Source organism: Carcharodon carcharias, chromosome 21, assembly GCF_017639515.1.
Source record: "Carcharodon carcharias isolate sCarCar2 chromosome 21, sCarCar2.pri, whole genome shotgun sequence".
In the NCBI taxonomy this organism is placed as follows: domain Eukaryota; kingdom Metazoa; phylum Chordata; class Chondrichthyes; order Lamniformes; family Lamnidae; genus Carcharodon; species Carcharodon carcharias.
Window position 1 is genome coordinate 56,925,142 of NC_054487.1, and position 10,590 is coordinate 56,935,731.

The window sequence follows — 10,590 nt, forward strand, 5'->3', positions numbered from 1 at the left end:
CGCCACTTCAGCACTTGTTTTCCTCCCACCCCCACCCCAGCAGTGCTGAGTCTTTCAGCACACGTTTCACGCTGGCTGACCGTTAAATGGCCAGCCAGCATGAAATGGCAATTGGGGGCCGATTGCGGTTGGGGGGGGTCTGTACTCTGGCCATTCCCAGGCCTGCCAATCGTGGGCGCCCACCGATCTAAAAATCCTGCCCATAGTGTTTTTAGTTTACCCCCCTTTTTGTTTGTGCTGTTAATATACAAAACCACTTGCAGCAAGGAAATGAATTGGACCTTAATCAAATTGGGGTAATTGGATTGAGGTCCAACTTTCAATCTTTTTCAGTTTATGGAAATGTCATTTGGATGCCGTTTACTGTAGCAAATCCACATGTGGGTTTGGAAGAGAATGGAAAGGATCAGTTGGACAGAAAACGTAAGTGCTGTGAGACTGAGCGAACAAAGAAATTTGCTGAACATAATTAGGAAAAGGCAAGAGAGACTGGGCAGGGCACATCTTAAGAGGAAATGAACTTGTAAGAGATGTTATGCAGGGAAGATTTCCAGGAGAAAGAGGAAGGAAGAGAATTTTAATGTTGGATGGATGGAAAATTGAAGGAAGTTATTGGCAAAGGAAAGACTGGCACAGGATAGAGAGACATGGAAAGACTACTGTGAGCCAAGGATCTGTTTTCAGGCAGAGCACACGTGATGACGATGATGGTGATTACTGCAGCAAATATGTCTTTCTGCCTCGCACAAATGTCTATAAGTTGCTGTCAATGTGACTAACATGAGTTAATGTACATCCCGAGGGGTGCATGGACGATCATTAGCAATCTCACCCTGACCGGCCACGGTGTAGCTGGTGCAGAGACTAGTCAAGGTACATGGTTGGAATAAAATAGACAGAGCTTTACTTTTAATGCAACCTTGTTAATTAAACCTGACATGTAGATACTTGATGTTGACTCTGGGTGCCTGAAATAGGGAAAATATTGGTAAGCACAACAATTCATCAAAATGTTAAAAACTCTTCATTCCACTTCTCTGTAGTGACACTGTAACAATGGGCTGTATACCTTTTCTGACATGAAGTCAAAAGGGTTTTGCAAACTTTTTCCTTTATGAAAAAACTTCCCATTGCCAAAACATATGTAAGAAGTACAAAATCCATGCTTTAAAAAATCTGAAGAGTAAGAATGAACACACCTTTCTACCAGCTCGGTTATTATGCAGGTTCATCAGTGCTCTGGCATCCTTTCCTTTCTTTTCCTTGGCATCCACAAATGCTTTAGCAAAGCTAATACCATAGTCAATATTATCACTGCATCCTCCCCAGTCGAAGGTTCCCTTGCTGTCCTTGGAAGTGCCTTTCTTTTGGGGGTCGCAGGAACAGGAGCTGAGTTCTCCTTGACTACAGGCTCTTGTTATGGCAAACACAACCCCAGCAGAGGAGATGGCATAAACAAAGGCGGCTTCTCTGCTACCTGTACCAGGATAGCACAAGATGATTGGTTAAAATGCCTACTGACACAAGGCAAGTCCACATAGACAGAGGTGAACATCCCCTCCACAGGAATCTTTACCATCAGTATCCCTTAAAGTTTAATTTTTTTAATTACCTAATTTTAACTTCAAAGGTGGGAGCTCCAGGAGAAGCAGGGGAATTCCACTCTCCCTGAGCTGAATAGTTTTATACAGTTCAGCAGTGTGATACTGAAACAAACAAGATTACAATAATAAAGGGACTTAAATGTCTAGCGTAGTTTTGTCGGTTTAGCATTGATTTCACAAAAATAAAAACAAATACTTTAAAAATAATGAGAAAAGGAGCCACGGATTCAAAAAATGACGGCAGATGTCTTGGCATAAACTAATGTGATGGTCATTAAAAGTAGAGATACTCTCCAAATCAAGATACAGAAGAACCTAGGCCTGAATTTTTCGGATGGCTGGTCTCCTTTCCAGCGGGGGACACTCCGAGTGCCCTGCAGCCATTTCAAGTTCCAATGAGTGTCAACTGGCAGCAGTCTGATTGGCCAGCAACTCTCCAGTCCCTGCAGTGACAAAAATGGCAGCGGACTGAAGAGGAACTTCAGGAAGATGCCTGAGCATAAGTCCTGGGACCAGAGGACATGACAAGTTTAAGGGGTCCCAGGGTGGGGAGGGTAGGAAACAGCTGGGGGGCACCAGGGGGCGATCGGGGTATCAGGGGAGAGGTTGTGGGAGGGGTATCTCCAGCGGCCACTGGGCCTTAAAGTGAGGGGGGTCCCTGCTGTCAGAAGGGGCTTCTGATGGATGTACCCTTTCCCCCCCTTTCTGCCCAAGATCTAAGCCCATTCTTTCTTGGGTCTCTCCCACGCATGTAAACCCTCCCGCCAGCCTAAAAATTGAGGCTGGGAGGAAACAGCCCTTAAGTGGCCAATAAATGGCCATCTATGGGCCTCAATTGGTGCAAAGTCTGGCCTTGCCCGCTCCAGCATAAAATCGCTGTGATGTCGCGGTGGGCAGGAGCCAAGAGGGAATCCCATTCTTTCAGTTTCACACTTGCGCCACAGCCCCTGCCCCCCACCCCCTGCCTAAAAACCCGCCAATGGGAGAGTCTGAAATGCAGGCCCTAATTTCTAGATAGCAATGGGAAGCTGAGTAAATTGTGTAGATTACATTGAACAGTCGTCTGATTGTAAACCACTCAAGCTTCTTTCATTATTTTGACTGTTTGAACCCATTATTAGTCTTCCTCAAATAAAAGCAAAAAACTGCAGATGCTGGAAATCCAAAACAAAAATAAAAATACCTGGAAAAACTCAGCAGGTCTGGCAGCATCTGCGGAGAGGAACACAGTTAACGTTTCGAGTCTGTATGACTCTTCAATAGAACTGTTGAAGAGTCATACAGACTCGAAACGTTAACTGTTAGTCTTCCTCACTTGTAAATCATTCCCAGTTTGACAATTGTGTTTATTCTATATATAATGAAGTTGAGGTTGATCTTGCTCTAAAAGGAATCATTTATTAAACAAAAACTTGGTATCAAAGCTGAAGATTTTAAAGATCACACAATTGTTAAAACAGAGTAAACACAATAATAGCATGCATGTTTGTATTTCATTATTATTCAAGTAAGAACACAAATTCTCTCAAATAACTTGAGTCTGTCTTTCTCAATTGAAAACATTCATAATTCACTGCTTCGGAGAGGGCAGAATTTTAGTGTCTATTTTTATTGCTATACATCCAAATAAAACTTTACCAAAAGCATGGAAATAAGTTAGGATGTAATGCAAGTCTGCATTTTGTAATCAGAGCAAAAAAGATCTTGTACTGTAGATTTAATATTTAGTAATACATGCAATTAGCCACAGTCCCCTGACATTACAGATTGACAACCCAATGAATGGAATACTACTCATTTGTCCAAGTATGTGAACATAGAGTTTCTTTGTGGCTGACCTTACTGTGACCTGGGCAGATGCACAGCCAGCAGTATAATTTTGGCCTGCCAGCTCTTGGTCACACTTCTCAGCTACCATTGTAATGCCTGTAACCAGCATATAAAATATAAGTGCAGCCTACAAAGACCACCAAATAGAATAAACTGACTATAATAGTTGTGAAGATAATCTCAGAAAACAATTTGGCTTTAGATTCCATATTTTACTTACTTCTGAGCATGACTCTACCAAAGAGCGTGTGGTCTCTGTCCAGGGTGTTACAGTTCCAGCGGTGATGGCGGAATTGATGCTGACATTCTGCAATCCACTCTTTGGCACCATCTCCAATTGACTGCATTGTATCAGGATGTTTGTGACAAAGTTGTCGCTGTCTGCTCACTAAGCCTGGGATGTTGTCACAAATCACCCGGGTTCCAAGGGCACCCATATACCTGCCAGAATTGGTAAAAATAATCATTCAAGGTACAAAATACAACACTGCTGGAGAATGAAATCTTTTATCACATTACAGCTGATAATGATATTAAGCTTTTAAATCACAGATCCAACCCCCCCTCTCCCTCTACTTCTCATGCCCTCCCTGCTTTCCCCTTCTCACTCCTCCTCCTTCCCTATTCTCCAACATTCACTGAACAAAAACTAACCAGGTCTCAAAGCAGCAAGGCCCATCAGCTCAGAGTTCCTGTAATACATACTTATTGGAGGACCTGTTATTTATTTCATATGTAAAGTGTGTCAATTGAAGTTGAAGGATTGTCATCTGTGTGGCATTGATAAGGGCAAGACATCATTTGAACTGATCATCCAAAAAAATCCTAACAATGCTTTGTAGATACCATAACTTACTGGTAAACAAAAATATTAATTCCATTTACCTGCGGCCCTGTAGGAGAACAAATTTCTACTGATTTCTAGTCTCGGTTGGGGATTGGCAATATAATCTTGATGTATTCCAGGTAGGAAAATAGGGCCTAATGATACTTCACCAATGATTGGTGCTATATTTAGGTAGAACTTTGGCACTCATTGAGATCTCTTTTGGCAAACACTACTCTGCAGTTCACATGGAATGTTTTCAAGGGCACTTAGGGTTAGGCAAAAAAATGCTGGCCTTGCCAGCGAAGTCTGCATCCCAAGAATGAATATATCTAAAAAAAAAATGAATACATCCTCTAGCTGGGTCCAAGAGATTCAGTCCTCCATACACCTGATGTAGAAAGATGTATGTTGGCTGATGGCTGCACCGAGTTAGTACTGTTACCTCAATATTTGGCCTTGTAGTAATTATTGAGGCTCTGGTGCTCTTGAAGAGCTTCACTGTAACACTTATGGTATCATTCTGTTTCCTGACACCTCATTTGATCTTACTCCAGACCAAATCAGGCTGCGAGCTAAAAGACCTTAAAAAATAATTTTGTCTTACCTTGAGGAAAAAATAAGAGTTGATTCAGACTTCAAACTTTTACATTGAATCTGAAGAGATGTCAGTTTGCAGTTGAAGTTTCCATATGGGAGGTAAAAGTGATTTGACCTCTGTCTGAAACCCTTCAGAACAGCATCTAATGAACTGATAATTTGAAGGTAACATTTGAATGTTAGTCTGCTTTCTTGCATGCTCCTCTATTGAGCTAATAAATTTACGAAGTCATGGTCTAGGAAAACATACTAAACTGTAGTTGTGGATCATCAGAATGTTAATACAATTCTCAAAACCAGGATTTAGCACGATACAAGCATTTGCAGGAAAAAACTGGAAATGAACTGAAAATGAAAAATAAATGCAGACCTTCCTCCAATATAAGGAGAATGTAAGTATACAATCTTGATGAAAGTTTTTTTCTGTTGGGTGTAATGATCCTAAGTTAAATTAGTAAAGCCAGTTTAATTTAGTAACACATAAAAGCGAATAAGAATAAAATGGTAGTATGGGTGCTCTGCTGAGGTGGGCTGTGGCAATGTTAAATATAGCAGCAATCATTGGTGAAGTATTATTAGGGCTTATTTTCCCACCTGAAAAGCAAGGAGACTATACAACCAATCCTCAATCGAGGCTAGAAATAAGTAGAAATTATTTCTCCTTCAGGGTAGCAGCTACATGGAATTAATATTTTTGTTTACTATTAAGCTATGGTAGCTGCAAATTATGTTTGGAATTGTTTGGATGTTCAGTTCAAATGATTTCTTGCCCTTATCAAGAAAGCCACACATGACAATACTTCAAACTCAAGGCTGTGCTCTACAGTGAACTATGCTGTACCTGAACCGTCTGGGACTTCTGGACTCTGCATCTGGGTGCTTCAATGCTGAAAACTGTCCTATTCTTCAGTATTGGCTTTCACCTCATTGGCAAGTAGAGAAAATGTAAAAATGCCCTAAATAAAATGTTAAAGCTCTCAAAGCAGAAGGTCTATTCCAGAGCACATTGTTGGGACAAACTAAATGATGCTTTTGCAATTGACTACATCATACTATTCTGTCCCTCAAAGTTGAAAAAGTATTCATGAATTATAAATAATATTTATGATTTATTTAAAAAGCATAAAGTAAAAATGCATTGACAGGTAGGACAGCATATTTGTGCTCCGATGTTTTTCCAGAGATTGGTAAAACATCCCATAGAACAAGTTCCTGAGTTTGATCATTACATTATAGTGAGGTTACTGTCCTTCCTAGAGGGAAAGAAAGAATCAGAAGACTAAAAATCCAGTTCATTCTGGCACATCATCATGCTTCAAAACAAAAACAGATGTGGAAGAAAATAATCCCTAACCAAGAGTAAAGGAACAGTGCAGGGAATGAAAGACTTAAACAGTGAGAGAAATTAATATGTTAAAAATTGAATTGACATAATCAAACATCACAAAAAGCCTTCTTCCTGCAGCCATTAGGCTATTGTACATGTGATTGATGCTGCTAGTCAGAAGAAAAACAAGTACCACGTGAACGTGTTCTTTTATGGCTGAGGAAGGAAAAGCCCTATCTCCTGAAAAAAATTACTTTTAGAAGGACATTCCTGAGATTGCAGGTTGCAAGTTAAACTTGCTTAAAGGAGATAGAAAATGAAAAGGAGCAATGTCAGAATGCCAATTTGCGAAGCTGTGGAATTCTATTTTCCTCTTTCTTCCTGTTATAGTTTTCCATCATGCCCTTGTCTTTTTAACCTTTTTAAGGCCATTACTTATGATTGCTGAAGAACATATTCCTCTAAAAGGAAAGAACAAACTCTCACTAAACCAAAAGACTCCATGGGTGAATGAAGAGATACAGAAAAATTTGAGGATTTGGAATGAGGATTAAGTACATAGACTGCAGGGGAGTGCATGATAACAGAGAATGCAAAAGGATTTGGAAAGAAGTAAAATTGACGATTAGGAAAACAAAGAAGAACCATGAAATTAAATTATCAAGGAACATGAAGCAAAATACTAAATATTTTACAAGCATAACATTAAGAAATGAAGACAGTGATGGGACTAGGATCATTAAGGGATAGACAGGATAATACCACAGGTAACAATAGAGATGTGGCAGAAATATTAAATAATTATTTCATTTCAGTGTTTACTGGGGAGATAGAGCAAGTAGACAAGATATTGAATGATGACATGAGCAATGAGATAAGTGTAGTTAAAATAAAAAGGGCATGTATTAAATAAACTAATCAAACTTAAAGAATATAAAGTTCCTGGTCTGGATGGATTGTATCCACATATTTTGGAAGGATCAAGGGAAGAAATTGCAGCGGCATTGCCAAACATATTTAATAATTCACTAGATAAAGGTGTAGTGCCAGAAGACTGGTAGATAGCTAATGCCATCCTTATATTTAAGAAAGAGGACAAAACATACCCAGGGAATTATAAACCGGTCAGCTTAATATTGGTGGTTGGTAAAATAATGGAATCACTACTAAAGGAGTGAATAGAAGAGCATCTAGAAATGAAAATATAATAATGAATAGTCAGCAAGTATTTCAAAAGTGAAAGTCTTGCTTGACCAATCTTATTGATTATTTTGAGGAAGTAACAGAGAGAATAGATAATGGTAATGCAGTAGATATAATTTGTCTGCATTTGCAAAGGCTTTTGATGAGATACCCCATAATAGACTAATGATTAAGGTCAAAGAATGTGGAGTCAGGGGACAAGAGGCAAAATGGATTGCTAGCTGGCTTCAAGACAGGAGACAGAAAGTGGGAATAAATGGTAGTTATTCAGATTGGAAAGCAAGGATCAGTGCTGTTCAGAATTTATATTAACAATTTGGACTTTGGAATCAAAAATACAATTTTTAAATTTGCTGATGACACCAAATTGTTGGCGTGGCGGAATAGTCAATACTGAGGAGGACTGGGACAAATCATAGGGGGATATTAATAAGTAAATAATTGTCAAATTAAGATAAATGTGAGGTAGTACAGTTTGGTAGCAGGAAGAGGAAGATAATTTGTTACTTGGAAGATGCAACTCTATGTGAGTAGAGGACAAAGTGATCTTGAAGTACAAATAAGCCAATCACTGAAGAGTGTATCACAGGTTAGCAAGACCATGATAAAAAACAATTGAAGCACTAGGCCTTATTTCCAGCCGGTTAGAGTGAAAAAGTAGAGAAATTATGTTTAAACTTGTGTCAAACCTTGGTTAGACCACACTTAGACCACTCTGGTCACCATTTTATAAAAAGCATGTAGTGGGCTGGAGAGGGTGCAGAGAAGGTTTATAAAGGTGATAGGTTTTTTTTAAAATTATGAAAGGTTTTGTTAGAGTGGATACAGAGAGCATGTTTCCTCTTGTGGAGAAGAAATAACTAGAGGCCATCGATATAAAGTCAAGAAACACATTAGAGAATTCAGAAAAAAAAACTTCTTTACCAGAGAGTGATGAGAATGTGGAAGTCGCTATCACAGGGAGTTGTTGAAGTGAATAGTATAGATGCATTTAAGGGGAAGTTAGACAAATATTTGAGGGTGATGGGAATAGAGGGTTACGATGAGAGGTTTATACGAGGAAAGATGGGAGGAGGCTCATAAACACCTGTACGGATTGGTTGAGCCGAATGGCCTTTTCCCTATGTAATCCTATGTAACCATTTGTAATGCGTTGTTATACTATGTAGCCCTAATGTAATACCTGTAGTTATGTATTTTAAATATCGAAGTATTTTCTGTTCGGGTACGAGTAAAGATAGTGCCAAATGAAGAGACACATTCACTTGGGTTAAAACCCGTTTTGCTCTATTCTTTCTGCTGTTTGGTGCTTTACTAGTAACTGTTCCCAACATTGATGAGTGGCGCTGTTCGTCAGTGCAATTTCGGCGAGGACAATGCATTTCAGATCAATTCAGGATATTTGTAGAAGATTTCAGAAAACTCCAACATTGCTTCATCCAGGGGACTAGGAAGAATTTTATATCATTTGCTGAATGTTTGAGAAATTGAAGACTTGTTTCCTGATACATTGACAAATGCAGTACGCTTATGTTTAAATATTGAAAGATTTCACATTTAGTATTAGGCGAGGTGGAACTGCTGTATGTTTGTGGACTGAAGCAGTTGAAGGGTCTGGAGAGGAACTCCTCTTACCTATTGGTTTGGAATGAGCCAGATGTGTTGCCACTGAGTGGTGGCCCTTCCCTCATAGAGGGGGCAACAACACTCATTCTCTTTAAGATTGGGAATCGCACAACTTAAATTTTATTTTAAAATTCACGTCCTATCTACCCGCGGATCTTGGTTTTTTTTTCCACCCAGAATTTCGTTGATTTATAATGAATTCGACAGATTAAAGCGAAAACACGCAGGTGCTGGATTTAGTTCGAATAGTTCCAGCTCCGTTTATGCTGCTCAAGGTAGCGAGAGAGCGGTTGGACAAGTTGAAAGAAGCCGAGCACAGAATTGTCCGGATTTTGAAGTTTTGCGTCTTGTCCGTCCCTCACTTCACACTGTCCTCACAATGACAGAGATACAGCAACATTACAATTGTACCATGTAGTTCAGACTGGGAGGGGGGGGCGGGTGGGGGGTGAGGGATGATGCCGCTGCCTGTTTAATGAGGGGGCTTGTGTAGTGTCCGGCTCGCCAATTACAATTGAAGACTTCAGTCATTCCAGTCTGCTGTGTGAAAGTTAATCTGTGGAAGAAACGGGTTTGCGGAGCCCAGTCTGTGGTAGATGTCTCACCGGTGTAGCTTGCAGCCTGTCTCAACATGTTCATTAAGGTATTGCGTTGTGTTGCGAGTGTTGCTACTGGTCTCCTCTCCAAACGAACAACTAACCCACCAACCCCCCACAAACCTTCAGACGTAACCCGTCTCTGCCCCGGGAGGAGAGATTATGGTGGAAGGAGAGTTCCTGGACATTTTTCTATTTTCGGGTTGTGTCCGCAGGCGCTCGGACTTAGAGTCACCCACACCGATATTCCCCAAAGCAAACATACCAGGCTGGAAGCTAAATAAAAACTGATTGTTTTAACTCGCTCTTATTCCGAAATTGGGCCAAGGTTTTTAAGTTTCAAATAAAGTCTGGGGAGATTGTGAAATAGGTGAAAAAAAATTTAAAATGGCATTTTGCAACAAAAAGTAATTGAAGTGTCATCATGTCTCAGGGTGGGCACAGAGGGTATTTCTGTTCTGGCATTATTTCTGCTTTCAGCACTGTTCAGATGGGAGAGCTTTAAAAATCGCGAGGAAGTCGAGTGTGTTAGAAGAATAAGGTGTAAAACCTCAGACTGCCTGCTCCCTCCGGGTGAAGGTGCCTGACAGGGCTGGTGAGGATTGCGGTTTTTTTTATGTGTGGTACTTTTTAAGCTATTCCTGAAACACAAACCCATTGAGTGACTTACCACCATGACGAGTAGACTCGAGGTGAGACCCACACGCCGATCACAAGCAGGGACAGCCAGAGCCCCCGGAGCATGGAGTTCATATTAAAAGGCTTGAATCGGGATCCTGGCCAGATCGCACATGGTCTGGAGAAGTGGTTCCATCGATTGCCTCTTTGAGGTTGTGAAACACCAGGGAGGTAGGGAGGTGGGGAGGTGGGTTGGGAGGGGTGGGGGGTGGGGTTGTGGGGAATGGGGGGAGGGGGTGGGGGGGTAATGACCGGATGAGTGGCTCTTCAGATGCTCCTCGAGTCTTGGCAGAAGCTCAC

At 40.6% G+C, this 10,590-nt stretch overlaps 1 protein-coding gene across 1 annotated transcript in view; it reads right to left on the bottom strand.

Moving 5' to 3' along the window:
* The window catches only part of wnt2 (wingless-type MMTV integration site family member 2), a 29,728-nt gene extending 19,363 nt beyond the window's left edge, over window positions 1-10,365 (bottom strand). Inside the window, exons 1-3 of the mRNA XM_041215934.1 lie at window positions 10,283-10,365; window positions 3,655-3,875; window positions 1,200-1,477 (exon numbers count right to left, since the gene is read on the bottom strand). Of these exons, the coding sequence (XP_041071868.1) occupies window positions 1,200-1,477; window positions 3,655-3,875; window positions 10,283-10,365 (582 nt within the window). The remainder of the gene's footprint in view (window positions 1-1,199; window positions 1,478-3,654; window positions 3,876-10,282) is intronic.
* Between the last annotated feature and the right edge of the window lie 225 nt (window positions 10,366-10,590).